Source organism: Cololabis saira, chromosome 19 (assembly GCF_033807715.1).
Source record: "Cololabis saira isolate AMF1-May2022 chromosome 19, fColSai1.1, whole genome shotgun sequence".
In the NCBI taxonomy this organism is placed as follows: domain Eukaryota; kingdom Metazoa; phylum Chordata; class Actinopteri; order Beloniformes; family Belonidae; genus Cololabis; species Cololabis saira.
The window spans coordinates 16452381-16470802 of record NC_084605.1 but is presented as its reverse complement, the minus strand read 5'-3'; the positions used below and the strand labels follow the sequence as shown (position 1 = coordinate 16470802).

The following is an 18422-nucleotide window of genomic DNA, read 5'->3' as shown; positions in this document are numbered from 1 at the left end:
GATTGAGTTAAGTGCAAATTTTATTGCATTTTGAGGCGTTATTACATTTTCAGGAAATTATTACATTATAGGGTGCTACAGGGCTCATTCATTTTGGTTTGGAACGCTTCATCTGACATTATTACTAGAAAACTTAAAACGTATACACATTTTTTTCTTAAATCCTGCCTCAAGCTCCTTTAAAAAAAAAACAAAAAAACTTTGGTATCTGTCTTTACTTCAAGTTGTGGGAGCATCCATCCTACACCGTGGGACGTTTTCACTCCTCTTACTTTTCTCAAAGCAGTTTGGTTGGTTTACTGTATTATTTTCTTTCTGTGAGGAGCTGCGGCAGCCTCAGAGACACTGGGAGGAATTGGATCTGATGGACTTGGATTTGGCGCTGATTCCTGAACAACGTGAACACTGAAGGCAGCAGGGGTCTGGTTCCCGGGGGGGCAAAGTGTGCTTCTTGAAAGGAGCATTAGATTCAATACATCAATGTAGAGATCCTTTGTGCAGGTTACTGTTCTGCAAAGACTAAATAATGAACAGTCTGGACTGTTTGGTGCAGAACAAACCCCGGAGAAGTCTGAGTTAGACGATGAGTCTGAAGGTTTGAGCTGAGCTGAAAAGGTTGTTCACGTCGATACCGGACCTCAGAATAAAAATAAATCAAGCTAAAAATAGCTCAGCAGTGGAGTAAGAGAGCTTTGCGAAAAATCCAGGTCAACTCCCAGACTTGAAAACACACTCAAACATGAAATGAAAGAAAAACCCTCCAGTGACTCTGCAGCTGAAGGAATTCTGGGAGACTTCAGGCCGATTAAAAACATATAACCCCTCCACCAAGTCATTCACCTGAAAGAGGCAGCACAGCTTCTAATGCCACAGCTTTTCTTTCATATATGTTATTGAACATGTACTTACTGTATATGTCTAATAAATATCTTAAATAAACAGATGCTTGATGCCGTGGCGTTGCTTCAGTGCACCACCCTCATCTTTACGAGAAAGCCCCCGTTTATTTTCCAATGGAACAGGTGTGTTTACCAGCAGAAAGGTGAAGTAAAGCTTTAACGTGTCGTAGCCTCAGCCTCACTCTGATGCGTTTCCAGAGTCAGATTCCTGATCCCTACTCCACGTCTGCAGCCCAACAAAACAGTACTCCAGCGAAGGTCTGGCCATGATTGGGAGATATTTGCTTCACAGACCTCCTGAAGACGCTGTACCTCCTACGCGACAGATTGTGTTCTCACAAAGATCAGCAGCATGTTTACAGTTAACAGTACAATCACCTTGTTGTAAGTGCACATCTCATTTTGGTATGTAATTGTGGTCAAACAGTGCAGTGCAGTATTTACCCAGCAGGCACCTTAAACCCCACCAACAGCAGAACCATCTGCGTCGACGGTTCAGACGCTGGTGATGTGCTCCGCCCCGTTGGCATAGGCCTTGTCTCTGTCTCCATCCGACGGCACGCTGCTGTACTGGCAGCCGGCGGAGAGGTCAATGACGGGCCTCACCGGGTGGGCCGGACCCGAGGCCGGACCCGAGGCCGGGGCCTGCTTCGATGCCTTCCTCTCTTTTTCATCCAGCGAGCAGAAGGACACCATGAGGAACATGGCGGACGAAGCAACGACGGCGCTGCAGGCCAGGAAGACATAGAAATACTCTCCGGTGCGGTCCACCAGGACTCCTGGAAGGAAAAACAGATTTGTCTTACATATTATTTTTAAATAAATTAAAAAACAGGTTTTCTGTAGATACTGTGGGTGTCTCAAAAACACAAGCCGTGTTTAGGCCTGCAGAGGTCCTGAAACATCCTCTTCAATGAGCCGTTCAGATCTGCGGGCTGCTGTGACGTCACAGACCCAATCCGGACCAGACCCAGACCAGACCAGACCAGATTAACTGACCATGAGATTGCTGGTGTGATCAGTGATGTCAGACGGCAGCTATGCCGCTACCTGCTTCCCTTCGACACCTGCCACATCTGTAACACCTATCACACCTGCATCACCTATCACACCTGTAACACCTATTAGGGCTGCACGATTCTGGACAAAATGAGAATCACGATTTTTTTGCTTAGAATTGAGATCACGATTCTCTCACGATTTTTTTCCAATATAAAATTTATTGCACTTATTACTTTAACTTTGCAACAGCTGAACAAAAATATAATAACAATAAACATCTCTTGTCTTCTTTACACAAACCTTTGAATAATTTAAACAAAAATAACAATTTTGAACAATATTTGTTCCTCCCTGAGTTGAACACCCTTTCAGAAAGGGGACTTGGAACAGATCCTGTAGTTCTGAGGCAACAAATTATTCCTCTGGCTGCTTTTTGCTGTAATAGCTGACATTGAACATAAAAACAATAAACATCTCTCTTGTCTTTAAATACTTTTAACAATAACAATTTTAACAATATTTATGTGCAATATGTGTCAGGTGATGAGAAAGGTAGATGTTTCTCCAAATGTAATCCACAATCATTAACAAAATATAACAAACATGACAACATGATAGTTGACCATGACAGGACTACAACAACCTAGAACATAGGCCTAGTCCTTTTTTTATGCAGCCATCTTTAATTTTTTTTTTTTTTTTTTTTTTTTTTTAAATTGTCGTCATTTGGAAATGAGATTCAAGCATGAATCGAGATCGCGATTTTTTAACAATTAATCGTACAGCCCTAACACCTATCACACCTGTAACACCCATCACACCTGCAACACCTGCAACACCTGCCACACCTGCCACACCTGCAACACCTATGTCATGGAAAAATTCTGTTTTAATGCAAAATACTAACGGGGGCCAGCTGCGAGAGGGGAACTGATAGTGGGGGATATGGAGGATGTGGGTGCAGATGAAAGGTGTTGGTGTTATCTATTTCGTACTGTATGCCTTTCTCTAAGAGAACTAGCACCTATGTGTCGGATGCAGGAGGCCACAATTTGCATTGAATGACCATTGTTTCAATGGTCTATCAGGTCTTACCCATTCCCATATAAAAGAAGACAACATGTTGCCTCAGACTCGACTGTCCAGCCTGCTGCACGTTGACTCTCCTGATGCGCATCAGTTAAAATAAACTTTGGTAATCTCGAGCTCTGAGGATCTGACCGATGTTATAACTGTGGTCAGACTGGACACTGGAAAAATGAATGTCTTAGACCCCCTGGAGGCTTCAGAGGTGGAGGCCAGGTGGACTGATGGCGTGCGGAGGAGGAACGGACCCCGGATAATGTGACAACCTCCACTCAGGCTCTTCCATCAACGTGTGATAAGGGAAGTGAGACATCACAGGCACAGGCACAGGCACACACACACACACACACACACACACACACACACACACACACACACACACACACACACACACACACACACACACACACACACACACACACACACACACACACACACACACACACACACACACACACACACACACACACACACACACACACACACACACACACACAAACACGCATCCACACGCACAACTCATGTATTGATTATTTCTTAATAGACCAAAAATGACTACCCATGACCACTGAAGTAGAATATGACAGCATAGTCATTTCAGTTATTTTAAAGTGCATTAACAGAGTTTTTCTTCAGGATCAGTAAACAAAAACAACCATCAAATCAAGAAACCTGTTTCAAAGTTCACAGGGGCATCTTGCAGTCTTCAAACACGCAGACTAATCCTTTAGGCTGCTCTTTATCTCTGAATACGAGGCTTCACGTCCACCTCAACACCACATGCTCAATCTGGCTGGTTTTATTTGTATTTCTGTATTTCAAACCTGGGGTCAGATACAGAGTATACAAACAAAACCACACGGCCGCCTGGAAACAAGACACTAAACGTGCGTGGAGAATGCCCTTCCCCTCGTGCGCTCCTCGTGCGTGCCTCTGATCATGAGTGCACGCATTCTTGAAGCAGTTTCAGTAGGATGGAGAACCGGTAGGAAAGCGAGACGGTGGGTCACGTGACAACACAAAATAAATCCTTCTGCTTCTTAGCACACAAACGACCCAGTCAATGTTTTTTATAAACCCCTTTGAGAGAATGGTGAGTGCTATAAATAACGCGATGGTCTTAAGGGGGGGTTGCTCCGGTCCGGGGGTCCGGGAAGTCCAGATGAGGTTTCAAGAAACCTGTGATCGTGGGCTCCTGCCTCACTTCAGACACCCACGGCTGTTTCCTCTGAGGATCTGGGCCAGCCGGGCCCCGGGACCGTTTCTGTGGAGTTACAGCATCCAATGTTGATTTCTATTTTTTACCTCATAAAAATACATCATTATTTATTTTAAAGTTTATTTTCCTGTTTATGACTCCAGAGCTGAGACACCAGTGAGTTTCTCATGTCATCCAGTTTTTCTGTAATTTCCCCCTTCAGATCCATCTGAGGAACCTCGTGGTGTCTTTCAGCTTGTTTTCATGACTTCCTCCTCATGGTTGTTTTCAGGCCCAGCAGCCCCAGATCCCAGGAGCCCAGGAACCCAGGATCCAGCAGCCCACTCCTGTTCAGTCCTCCAGTAATTCAACATCCTATATTTGAGCCGACTACAGTCTGATACAAGACAAGGTTTCTTTCTTCAGAGCCAGATTTCACAAGAGACCACAGAATTATTCTCAATCTCATCAGTTGAAATGATATTAAACCAGCAATGTATGCATAAATTGGGGGGGGCGGGGGTGACACCTGCGTCGTAGTCAGTTAGCTGTCATCACTTAGAGGGGACCTATTATGGCATCTAATACCTATTTTAAACAGGCCTTGCATGTCTTAAAAACAAGCTTTTGATTGTTTTTGCTAAATAAATTAGAAATTCAGCCTCTGAGCCATGTCTTTATCTTCCCAGTCTCTAACCTCATTATCTATGTGGGATTCTGAGTGGGGGGGAGGCTATGATAATGAGGCACTGTGCTGATTGGCTGCCTGAATGACGCGATACACCGCTATGAAAAAATGGCGGAAGCTCCGGCTGGCGGAGTTAGACCCCGTCCACACGTAGCCGGGTATTTTTAAAAACGAATATTTCCCCCCTCCGTTTATAAAAAAATTTGCATCCACATTACATCGTTTTAAAAAAAAAACCCTTCCACACGTAAACGAAGATCTGCGTTTTCGACCACATTCATACGCATTCTAACCTGTAGATCACCTGCGGCTCCCGGGAAGCTGGGGCTCCGCGGCTCCGGGGCTCCGCGGCTCCGGGGGCTCTACACCGTAGGGCTGCGCGTCGCCGCATACCCTACGGCGTAGGCTCTGCGTCGGTGTAACGCAGTAAGCGGTGGTCAAGAGCAGAGACCATTTATTTAATAAATAGCTTGGAGAACAGATGCTGGATCATCTGTAGTTCTGTAGTAAACAAAAGTCGCACGTCAGAGCAGATTTGTTGTTGTTTTGGAGCATAATGTGACGTTCGAAAACGCAAAACTCCGGTTGTGTGTGTCTACACGCATATACATAAACGGAGTTTTCAAAAATCTTCACTTTGCCCGGAGTTTTTTTAAACCTTTGTTTATTTGCGTTTTCGTGTGGATGACAGGTCAAAATGTAGGAAAATATCTCCGGTTTAGCAGATATCCGCAGATATCCGGCTACGCGTGGACGGGGTCTTAGTTGTGGGCGTGGTTTCACGCATCGGAGGCCAACGCTCTCGTCGTTACGTAACGACGGGAGCAGAATCTGAATGGCTCGTAGAAGCCACATCACACTGGACGGCTCATCCGGGCGGCTGTACAGACACTGCAGAATTTGGTTGCTTTCCTCCTTCTCTGAGTTGGCAGGCTGAGGGGAGACCAGTTTATATATGTTAAAGCAAGAGAAAACGTGTTTTTCATAATAGGTCCCCTTTAACTACTGAGTTTTCACTTCACACATAAATATCTGCAGTCTTGCAAGATGACAGAGCGCACTAGTCGCTGATGTTTCCTTGCGCATTCATGCTTTTGTAAAGCTTTGATGATTTATGGAATGAGATATAACACAGATCATGACATATCACTATACCCCCCCCCCCCAGTACACAGAACATCACATCAGAGGATGTCTCTCACTGACAGCCCGACTCGCATGTTGAAACAGCTCTAGGAGTTAAAACTTTAGCTTCAGAGGTTTTACGGTGTTCATGCATGACGTGCACAGTTCAGTTTCTGAGCATCTGCGTTTTACTGGATTTGTGGGTTTTACCTGCTGATACTAAAACATATGGTGGCCTTGAAGTGCAAAACACAATGGCAAAAGAGAAAACAAGAGCAAATTGAAAAACACAACTGTAAATTGAAAAACACAACTGTAAATTGAAAAACACAACTGTAAATTGAAAAACACAACGGCAAAAGAGAAAACACAACGGCAAATGAAAAAACAACGTCAAAAGAGAAAACACAACACATTAACCAAAACGGAAAGGGTTGGACCCTTCGAGCGACATGACTTGTCGCTGATTGGACAAAGGAACGTTTGACCCGGAAGTACATGACTTAAAAACATGAGCGCTGATAGTTACAGCGTCTAAATAACCCTGCATCTTTCAAACGGGTCTTCAGCGTGCGAACGCTCATATTAATGTTGTGAGTAGTCGACAGTATGTCGACTATAACATCATATTTGTGTCCTGCATCAAAATATTGTTTGATAATAATGAGTAGGCTATCGCTATCGGTGCTCATGTTTTTAAGTCATGTACTTCCGGGTCAAACGTTCCTTCATCCAATCAGCAACGAGTCATGTCGCTCGAAGGCTCCTACCCTTTCCTTTTTGGTTAATGTGTTGTGTTTTCTCTTTTGCCGTTGTGTTTTCTCTTTTGTCGTTGTGTTTCTCAATTTGCCGTTGTGTTTTTTAATTTGTCGTTGTGTTTTTTAATTTGTCATTGTGTTTTTAATTTGTCATTGTGTTTTTCAATTTGTCGTTGGGTTTTCTCTTTTGCCGTTGTGTTTTGCACTTCCAGGCCACCGTAAAAACCAGATGATGAAAGATGAATTTTCTCTGTGAAAGGTTGCACATGCCTAAAACCCCTGCAGCTGCAAGCTAGAGGAGACGTCATCTATGTCTGATGGTAGTGTGGCTGCACAGAGCCGTCTTAGCTGCACTCTGCAGGTTCTAGTGTCCGTGTTCTGTGTTCACATTACCTGCCAGTGGAGGTCCGATCAGCAGAGTGACGCTCTCCATGACGGCCAGCAGGCCCAGGGCCGAGGGGAAGTGGCTCATCTCCACTATATCCATGAGGACGGTGAACATCAGGGAGCCCACCACACTCATGGAGAGCCCGTAGATGATCACGTAAGCCAGGAGCACAGAGAAGCCCGGGCCGATGCAGCAGATGCTGTTACTGAGGCCGTTGACGAGCAGCGCCCACGCAAACACGTAGATGTGTCGCCCTTTGAACCAGGGCATGTTGAAGATGATGCCGAACGGCGGTCGCACGATGATGTTGACGATCCCCAGGATGGAGATGAGGAGCGCAGCCTGGCCCTGCTCCATGTCGTAGGCCGTGGCGTAGGGCACCAGGTACACCAGGGGGACCACGAACCCCAGCATCATCCAGGTGATGCCGATGGCGTACACACAGTAGCGCCGGTTGTTGCACAACTGATCGAAGGCCATGTGTTTCCTCAGGGACGCTAACAAGTAGCTGCGTATTGTCCTCCCCCTCCCTTTTTGTGTCCTGTCCTTGTCCTGGTCCGGCGGAGGGGGTCCGTGGTTCATCAGCGGCTGGCCGCGACACTTGGCGGGCTGGAGGGGCCTCATCACCGCTCCGCACACGCAGCAGTTCAGCAGGACGGCCCCCAGGACCAGGAAGCTGCCCCTCCAGCCCAGCTCTGTGTGGAGGTAGTTCCCCAGGAAAGGCAGCGTGCACAGCCCCAGGGCCGTGCCCGTGGACGACATGGCGTTGGCGAACGCACGACGACGCACAAAGTAGTGGCCCATGATGGTCACGGCTGGCTGGAAGCTGAAGCAGAAACCCAGTCCTGCAGGAAGGAAAGAAGACGGCTGTCACCACCTGGGAGGACTAATGGCACTTTTCCACTAGTACCTACTTAGCCCGACTCGACTCGCCTCGGTTTTGCGCTTTTCCACTAGGGGTCTAACGTGCTGAGTAGATACTTTTTCTGTAGCTACTCTGTCGAGGTTCTAAGCGGCTGAGTCGGCTGTATCTGACGTCATCACACTACAGGCCACCGATTGGTCGGGGGGCGGGGCTATCAACGTCTGAGTCAGGAGGCGGAAATCAGCGAAAGAGCGACTCGCGGCTTCTTGTTCATTTTATTCGACCAGCAATGGCAGCGCAAAAGTCTGTTTGGTGATCCAACTCTGAGGTGCAGATGTTCATAAACCTGGTGGCTGAGGAGAGAATTAAAAAGGATCTAGACGGCGATAAGGAACGACCAGATCTACCAGGAGCTCTGTCTCTTCATAGCTGCTCGTGGCTCCCAACGGACTTTTCAGCAGCGCCGAGACAGACAAACAAAAAAAAAAAAGCGTTGCCGTTTGAAAAACTTCTTTCACTCTCATTTCCCCCACTCCATAAGACTTTTAAATAAACAGTACCCTTTCATGTCTACCCTCGACAACGACTGTCTACAATACTGCAAGCAGCGTTTTAGTTTTTAACCTAGTGTCCTTATCTTTTAGTATTTAGAGTTTTTATTGTTTTAATTGTTTTTATTGCTTGCTTTGAGCCAGTGGCAACGAAATTTCGTTCCACTTGTACTTGGTCTTTTGGTATGACAAAGTGAACCTTGAACCTTGATTTTTTTAACTTGATATTGAACACAAGCCACAGACCCAGCAGCACATACATCATCTCCTCCAGGTTCTACATCTTTAGTGTTTGTTGTCTTCTTCGTTTAGATCACACAATCAAATACGTCACAGCAGCTTCGCTCCAACCTCCTACTTCTCATCTGGGTGTTGTTGAAGAATATTACAAAGTCCAGTTCAGGAGTCCGCTGTGGGATGAGAGATTTTATTCTAGCCGGCGTTCAGCAGACCGACACAGACAGTGTCTCGTTCGGTGGGCTGACACCGAGTGAAATTGAAACAAGCTTTTTATACAAGAAGTTAAAGCAAGAATACACAAATCAGGCGAGAGACAAAAAGTAATTTACAGTCGGATGTGACTCGGGCCAAATGTCATTATCAGACATTTGCCATGACTGTCACAGACCTCCAAATCACCCCATAGGGTGCTCTCGTGATTCAAATCTGTTTGAACCAACTTCCGAGGTGTCGGGATCTGCACGGGGGTAGGAAGCTGGAGTCACAACAAAAGGTCTTGAGTCCAGTTCAAAGCCCTGTAGGGGGTAGGGGCTGGAGCTTCCCATGACAATGTGGCTCGACAGTGTCTAAAAAGAAACGAGGGCAAGGCGAGGCGAGTCGGGCTGAGTAGGTACTAGTGGAAAAGCACCATAAGAGGACTGGAGACGGCCAGCGGGGGGCGCTGTGAGGCTCACCGTCCACGCTGCACGGCCCCGTGTAAGCCTCATGCTTTCCTGCACGTTTTAACAGAAATTAGACCAAAGATCTCACAAAACAAATAAGGAAGGCTTGTTGCAGCAGGTCTGCTCACACACGTCTGGACTGAAGGATTATTCTGGGATGGTTTGGATGATAAACTGCTTCATGGGGTTTTTATGTTAAAGGAGCTGTATGTAAGAGCAATAATAAAACGAATCATAAAATGACCCCGATATGTCAACAGACATTTAAAAATCATGTTCATTTCAAATACTTATATCACTGACAACAGCACTCAAGCCAGGATATTCCAGTTTAAAAAGAGGAGTTGCAGCCCTCAACTGATGTTGATATTTTCATTTTTTGTTTTGGCCTGAAGCTCCACCCTCCACCTATCTCCCAATCACCAAGTCAGTATTGTTTCGGCATCCGGGTTGCCAGCTCGGCTCTAATTATCGCAGCAGCCGCTACGAACGTGTTGGATGAAAAACCTGGCAACCTCTGGTCGGGGGGAGGAGGGGGAGGGTACACGCCGCTCAACAATATTTTGAAAGTGACTGCAGTACCAGTTTTGGCCATTTCTTACAGACAGCTCCTTTAATTCTTTTAACATTTAAAAATTACTTAAATGCTAAATATGAAACTTCACGGAAGAAAAGAATCACAACCACAAGGTGAGGTACTCTGTATTTACAACAATCCACAGGTTTTCTGGTTTAACCAGAATGCCTCCTGCTAAGGAAGGGTTGTACAGTAATCCCTCGCTATAACATGGTTCACCTTTCACGGTCTCGCTGCTTCACGGATTTGCAGTGTGCACCGTATTCTGCATTCTGATAAACAGTCTCCCCGCTACCGTTCTCAAATATAATCGATGGTGGCATGTCGGTTTATAAGAATCTTTTTGCACAGAAGAAAAAAGAGCGACAACAACGACCCATAACTATGTTCTTCTCTAGAAAAAACACCCCTGCACCGCGGGCTTTAGAAGAAAAAGACGCTACAGAGCGAGTCAGGATGCAGCGGCATCAGAAGAGCAGAGAAATACGCGCATTTTTCATTTTCTCCCATTCAAATCCAATTAATCGGGTCACGGTGGGGCAGTGCTGATCTCCCCAATTTGAAGCCTTGTATAGCAATTGTAAAAAAAAATTAAAGGTTGCCACTTCACGGATTTCACCTATCACGGGTTATTTTTGAAAAATATTTTTTGATTACTGTACACCAGTCAGTTGCAACGGCCCCTGTGCTTCTGAAGGAGCTCTGACTAGTCAAAACCTGGACCAGGAGCATCTGGGGGGGTGTTGGGGTGACTGGGGGGGTCCCTGCTGAGCTGCTGGCGCTCTCACGGCTGGCCGGTGGGTTTCACCAGGACCAGTAAACCTGCTGTGTGATTGCTGACCTGTGACGACTCCGGCAGTGATGTACAGCTCGGTGATGGAGCGAGTAAAGGAGCTGGCAGCCATCCCGACCCCGCTCAGGACTCCGCCCAACATGACTGTCGCCCGGCAGCCAAGTTTCTGCACCAGCACGCTACAAAAGGGACCTGTGGATCAGATGTAATGCTCTTAGTTTAATGCATACCAGAGCAGAAGTGGGCAGAGGATTACCAAGAGCAGGAAAGGCAGTTTTCTTAATCCTGCGCCCCATTTCACATAACTTAATTTATAATCTGTACCAGCTGAATGACCTTTCAGAGGAAAAGCAGGACTGTTTGCTCATGTGTTATGATTAGAGTTACGTCCGTTTTATATATATATATATATATATATATATATATATATATATATATATATATATATATATATATATAGATAGATAGATAGATAGATAGATAGATAGATAACATGTGGTGCTGCCTCGGCCGCGGCTCACAGACCCCCTCTGACTGAAGGTGATGTTTCAGGGGGGCAACTGAACGCGCCAGTGCTGAAAACAGTCGTGCACAATGGTTAAATGTCACTGAAAGGGGTGTCAGATTCAACATAGTCCGACTGCTGTTGGGCAACGCAGCTGCAACAGACTGATGGACGTGAAAGTTACTCAGCCACCAACAGCCAGAGAGACTGCTGGGAAACGCTTCTACTGTTTCAGGTTATCAATATCATTTACTTTCAGGTTGTGAGCATCAGTTAAACACTGACCGACCTTGAAAACCTCAGTGCTGATAAACCTGATATTCTTGTCATATTTCAGGTCAGGATATTTTCAAAGATCAAAGCATTCCTGCCTTCAAAATCCATGTGAGCTGCCAGCAGAATTCCCTGTAAATCCCAACGCTCCCCGCCTCAACGTCTGCAGACTCTGAGAGATCTTCTGTTGTAAAACGAGAAAATTGTTTTTCTTTTATCCCACTCTGAATGTATTATTCCATTAGCAGATTCAAGCCCATGCCTGGCTCTCACGCTCCAAAATGGCCTCTCAAGCATCCAGACTTTAGCTTAATAAAAAGTCTTAAAATTTTAAATCCAAAACTTTCTCAGAAAACTTCAAATTGGCCAGTAAAATGCTGAGTAACTTGTACGTCTTGAAAATGTGTACATCCCTCCAGGCTAAAAAAGGTCAAGGCCTCAAACCTGGGTGGACTTATGTCATCTTAATGCCATCATCCTTCAAATTCAGATATCCGCATGTTGTAACAAAAAGTACGTAAAATGCAAAGGAAGCGGTACTGTTGGAAGTCTGTAGACTCCTATCGTGAATGGAAAGATAATCTAAAAGTATATAAAAAAAAGCAATTTGCAAAGGTAGAACAGCTTATTATTCATCATTGATAGAGGATGAATACCCAGGTTTTCTGTTCAGCACTGTAGCCAGGCTGACAAAGAGTCACAACTCTGTTGAGCAATGCATTCCTGAAGTTCTCAGTTGTGAAGATTTTATGAGCTTCTTTAACAGTAAAATCATCAGAATTAGAGATTAAATCAACCTGGCCCACCCGGTAGCCGCTGTGGGCGTTTCTTCAGCTTTGGCGACTTCCTTAGGCTCTGACTTGCGTTTTTCCATCTCTGTAATATCTCAAAGATTACGAACATCCTCTCCCAGGATGATGCGGAAAAACTAGTTCATATATTTGTATCTTCTAGACCAGATTACTGTAATGTGTTATTAGCAGGATGTCCAAGTAATTCTCTGAATATCGTCCAGCTGATCCAAAATGCAGCAGGGCAGGTGCTGACAGGAATCAGCAAGAGCTTTCGTCTCTCCAGTGTTAGTTTCCCTCCATTGGCTACCCGTAAAACTCAGAATCCAATTAAAAATGGTCTGACTTGCGTATAAAGCCCAAAACGGCTTATAGCTCCGCAATATTTGCAAGACCTGATAGTGCCTTATGTTCCTGGCAGAGCTCTCCGTTCTCAGAGTGCAGGTTTACTTGTAGTTCCTAGAGTATCCAAATGTAGATTTGGAGGGCGGGCGTTCTGCTATCAGGAACCATTACTATGGAACCAACTTCCAATCTAGGTTAAGGAGGCTGACACCACCTCCACCTTTAAAACCAAACTTAAAACCTTTCTGTTTAGTAAAGCCTCTAGTTAGTCTTTAGTAAACATCTAGTTAGTGTTAGTAAATCTCTAGTTAGTGTTTAGTAAACCTCTAGTTAGTGTTTAGTAAACCTTTAGTTAGTGTTTAGTAAACCTTTAGTTAGTGTTCAGTAAACCTCTAGTTAGTGTTCAGTAAACCTCTAGTTAGTGTTTGGTAAACCTCTAATTAGTGTTTAGTAAACCTCTAGTTAGTGTTTAGTGAACTTCTAGTTAGTGTTAGTAAACCTCTAGTTAGTGTTTAGTAAACCTCTAGTTAGTGTAAACTCTAGTGTGTTAGAGTCAGTAGTCATAGCTGCAACTATAGAACAAGACTATAATAGTCTCAAACAGCTTTGTGGTAGATATGCTGAGAAGATAGGCCTATGCTGTAGTGAGGCACCGACATGATCCACTGGGCCTCACTCTCACCCTTCTCTTCCATTTTTTATTTATTATAAATCTCATAACCATCATTGTTGTCCATTGTTCTTGTAGTTTTCAAATATTCTCAAATCTTTCAAATCTCACTGTACCCAGGTACACTGACAATAAAAGTATTCTGATTCTAGTTTGTTGTGCCCCCCCCCTTTTTTTCTCTTTAGTGTATGTTTGCAGGCCAGAGCTTCAGGAGCTTCATGCTGACCTGCAGTCTCCCCCTCTGATCATCCCACTGCTGCTTCCATCTGTCTGTATGGATGACTGCTGACATCCTGGCCTGCAACCCACCATGAGGTTAGAGAATGGGAAGATAAAGACATGGCTCAGAGGCTGAATTTCTAATTTATTTAGCAAAAAGCTTGTTTTTAAGACATTCAAGGCCTGTTTAAAATAGGTATTAGATGCCATAATAGGTCCCCTTTAAGGTTTTTCTCCAACAAGGGGTTGTAATAGATGCTATATAAATAAAACTGAATGGAATTGAATCCTAAAACATCCTAAAATGGGGTCCAGGCTATTGGGAGACCATCAGAGCCCTCCAATATAGGGAAAACTAAAATAACGACTGTTTGTACTGAACTGCCCTGCTGAAGTGACAACGAGAAAATAACAACAGGCCTCTTCATCGTTGCGTCTGCATCTATTTTTAGTAGCTGTGACATAACAGTTACAAAAATATCTCCTATCAGTTACAACCTGTCTCAGTAATACCAAATAACAGCAATAAAAGAGTAGAAAAAACAAACAAATGTGGGAATAAAAACTGTACAAATGTAAATAACATCAAAACAAATGTAAAAGTGTTCCAGATGTATTTAATATTATTGCTATATTAATATTGTTTTTTATTACTCTTAATTTGTTTTTTTTTCTGTTTTCTACTGATTTGGGCTAATTTACCTTTATCGTGTGCTAATCTTACAGAGTAGCCATCACCCCATAAGCAAAGAGAGGACAGAATAAAAATGTTCCAGTTTACTTTAGTCTCAAGTGAAAAGAAAAACAAACAAAAGCACACCAAACATCTAAGACTAAGGAAGCTCATCACCTGTCTGATACGAGTGGATCATCAGCACATGACCAGCAGCACTTTGAGGAAGAGTCATGAAAAAAGCAGATATGGACAGAAATTCAGAGGAACACTTAATGTCCAGACAACAATAGTCTGTACACCAACTACATACAGCTGGCTTTGCCTCGCTTCGGGGTCACCTCAAACGTCACGTCTCTTTATTCTCCTTGAACTCCTAACTTCAGCAGTTTCCAGGAAAGGGAGGAAGGAAGGAAAGCAGGAGAAGGGAAAGTAGGCCTGATAGTACCGCGATGGTACGGACCAGTACTACTGTTCAGGGTGTCCACCACATTCTTCTGACGGAGATTACAGAGCTCCGCCACAGACCTCACAGGGCTGCGAGACCTCTTATCAAACACCATGAGCTTGAAGACACTTAAAAAAACACTTCCTGCTTTTGTTCTTTTGGTTTGTGTCTGGGAACAACGACATGAAAGAAGGGAAGCATCAAGCCAATTTGACACAGACGTTCATCATGAACTCTTTCTTTAGATTTTTGTTGCACGCAGTTTAAAAGGGGCATGTTCTGTTGTCATGATCTCCCACAAGCTTCATCAGGCAAAACAAGTCCTTGACCCATCTTGACTTTTGTTGTCAGGCACTTGGCGTTCTAAAGACCTGGGTTAGGATGTCAAAGTGATCAAACTGAATACGGCACTTCAAGTACTACAAACTGGCGGTATGTAGGGCTGGGCGATATATCTTTTTTTTTTTTTTTTTACATTTTTTTTTTTAATGATTTTGATATAGCTTATTTTGTGACAAATTGACTTGAATGTTTTATTTGAGATTTGCACAAATGTTTTGTTATTTGCACAACTGTCAACCTCAGTGGAAAAGTCTGCCTGTTACTGTCTACATTGTATTAATTGCACAGTGTATTTTAATTTACTTGTTATGCAGGAAAGGGATATTTGTTTTATTATATTCAAGAAGCATTTTTATTCTATATATGCAGGCAGTTTATTTTTATTTCATTTGTTTTATACATTTTGATATTGTGCAGACCTCTGTTAACAAAGGTACCTGTGTGACATTTGGCACGAGGCTTTGTATCAAAACTGACTGTTTTTTTAAGGGTTTGCCTCAGAAAAAAAATGAAGCTAACAGAGATGCTATGCTATAATGCTTTGGGGGAAACCCCAATTAAGGCACTGAAAAAAAATAGATATATATCGAGTATCGCCATTTAGCTAGAAAATATTGAGATATGACTTTTGGTCCATATCGCCCAGCCCTAGCGGTATGAAAGGAGAAAGGCCTCTTCAGAGTCCCAGCCGGGCTTCTGCAGCAACGTGCGAGGGAAACCTGCATCCCGGTGTACCGGCTTTGTTTAAGGTCACAACAAGACACCATCCCTCATTTCAGGGTGACTGAGGATGTCCCTGAACATTCACATTCAGCCACTTCTGGCTCTACAAGGAAGACAATGGTGGTTCAGGGAAAGAAATCCTCCAACAGGACAGCAGCCACTGTGGCCAAATGTGCTAAAAACAGGATTACAGTAAAAAATATGGGTTTAAATTAAAGTCAATAAACGTTTGAGACTGTAAATTTATGTTAACATGTGATTTCAGAGTTTGTAGTCATTAGTCAAGCTTCGACTGTGAAAATTATGTACCTGAGAGGAATTTACGCTGTTGTAGAAAATATTTTAAAAAGAGATTACAAAGGCACCAAGAAAGGAGCTTTTATGACTTTGTGATGCTCAAAGTTTCTGCGTTGTGCGAGAGCATGAAATAAGTCGTCTTTATGTTGACCTTGTCTTTAAATAATAGTTTTGTTTTATTCAAGCTCTGCTGCAGGTCCTGAGAGTGAAGTAGAAACTCACAGATCCACACGGACGGAGAACCTCCTTGGCACAAGAATACAGCTGTAATACATGCTCCGGAAATTAAATGTTTATCTTTTGATACCAACGGCTTCTTGGAAATCGGTTACTTGTACGGTTTGAGAGGACGCTTTGTTTCCTCTGGTGAGGAATGAAGGTGCAATTTCATCCACATATCTGCCAGCTGGAGTCAAACATTGACGTGGGAAAGGAGCAGGCTGCAGTTTCTCAAGGAGCTGTCTCCTCTAAACCAACATGACCTCGCAGGCAGATCCCAACTCTCAGCTTTCACATCCGCCCGAGACGATGGCGGCAGGTACTAAACTCCACAAGACAGTATATATAATAATAACTGAGAAGAGCTCTGACACGTCAGGTAGCGTGATCAGTAGCGGAACATACCAGAGCCGGGCCGGGGCATATGACCGGGCCCTTTGCAGCAATTTACCACAAACTCACATTTTCTTGCTGGCAACGTGTCTGTGATTGCTCTAACTGTAGCTACCTGTAAACCTGGCGGGGCCTGCTGCCGCAGGGGCGGGCCCCAATGGGCCCTGGGCCGGGGGAGTACCGCCCTTCCAGCCCCCCCTGAAGCCCTGCCCCTGAGCATGGTTACAGTTAAAGGAGCACAGGTATGAAGGATCTATTAAGGTGGATGTATTAAGGTGGCACCCGGACTGAGAGGTGAGCCTGGCTCCGTTCAGGTCCTGCTTTACCTCCGGCGTGCAGCATGGACGTCATGATGGAGGGCACCCAGGAGGTCTCGCTGTTGGAGGCCTGGAACTCCCTCTGCAGGTCCGTGTAGAAGATCCCCACACAGGAGGGGAAGCCCAGTGTCAGCGCCAGCACCATGATGGTGGCGACCAGCACCACCCAGCCCCATCCGCCGTCCGGGGCCTCCGCCGCTGCGGCCACCGCTCCAGTCACGCCCTTCTCCTCACACTCGCAGTCGGTGGCGTCCTCCACCCTCTGGTGCTCCGCGGCGTCGGCCGGCTCCCCGGACTCGCAGGCCTCGGCGCAGAGGCGGCCATCGCTGGCGCCCCTGCATCCATTCCTCTGAGTCATTTTCTGTCTGGCAGCGCAGGTAGAGTTCCTGCGTTCGCTCTACAGGGGCCGGGATCTCTGCTGCTGCCCATGTCACTGCAACTCCTGCGTCCTCCACAGAGATCTGGAGACACAAAAGAAAGGATCAGGCCATGTGAAGAGGAGAGGAAAACGTCTACTTTTGCCCTTGACTAGAGATGCACCGATCGATCGGCAACCGATCAGTATCTGCTATCGCTAAAGCTTTAGCAAACCTTAATAATTCATAATTAATTTTTATTTTAAGATTGAATTCCTTTTCACAGGAAAACTAAGGTTTATAGTTTACAACTTGTATCAGCTCTAAGAGAGTGAAATATCTGCTGTTGTCTGTGTTGGTGCACATGTTGTGTTGTACACATGATTATTGCCACAGAAAGCTTAAGCTAGTAAGCTACACGAGTCCAAGTCGTCTCTAGAGCAGCAGCTCCGTCAAAGTGCACACATGCAAAGACTATGTAAGCATAAATGTATATATATGTACACACACTATAAACAAGAGTGAATGGGAGGATAAAAAATGTACATGGATGGGTGGGGGGATATTGCACTTAAATGGATGGAAGAATAATATTGCCCTTGAAAGGATGGGAGTATTGCACATAGATAGTAGAATATTGACATATTGTGGATAGAAGGTAGAAAATATTGCACAGAAAAATATGAGGTAGCTTATAGGTTGAGAAAGTTCACAGCTTTGGGGAAGAAGCTGTCCCTGAATCTTTTTGTACGGGTTCGTAAGGACCTGAAGCGCCTCCCAGAGGGCAACAGGTCGAAAAGGTGGAAACCGGGGTGGGTGTTGTCCTTTAGACTGTTCCTTGTCCTGTTGAGGCAGCGGGAGCTGTAGATGTCAGACAGGGATGGCAGGGAGGGCAGAGGGCAGCCCATGATCTTCCGTGCTGTGTTTGCCACCCTCTGCAGCCTCTTCCTGTCTGCCTCCCTGCAGCTGGAGAGCCACACTGTTACGGCGTGGGTCAGCAGGCTCTCTATTAGGGTTGC

General features: G+C 44.9%; 1 protein-coding gene across 1 annotated transcript; it reads right to left on the bottom strand.

Moving 5' to 3' along the window:
* Nucleotides 1-917: 917 nt before the first annotated feature.
* On the bottom strand, nt 918-17504 carry slc16a5a (solute carrier family 16 member 5a). Its single transcript, XM_061708742.1, has 4 exons — nt 17057-17504; nt 10881-11024; nt 7150-7989; nt 918-1678 (listed from the first exon to the last, which is right to left on the bottom strand). The coding sequence occupies exons 1-4, from the start codon at nt 17403-17405 to the stop codon at nt 1395-1397; spliced, it is 1617 nt and encodes a 538-aa protein (XP_061564726.1). The 5' UTR covers nt 17406-17504; the 3' UTR covers nt 918-1394.
* Nucleotides 17505-18422: the final 918 nt, after the last annotated feature.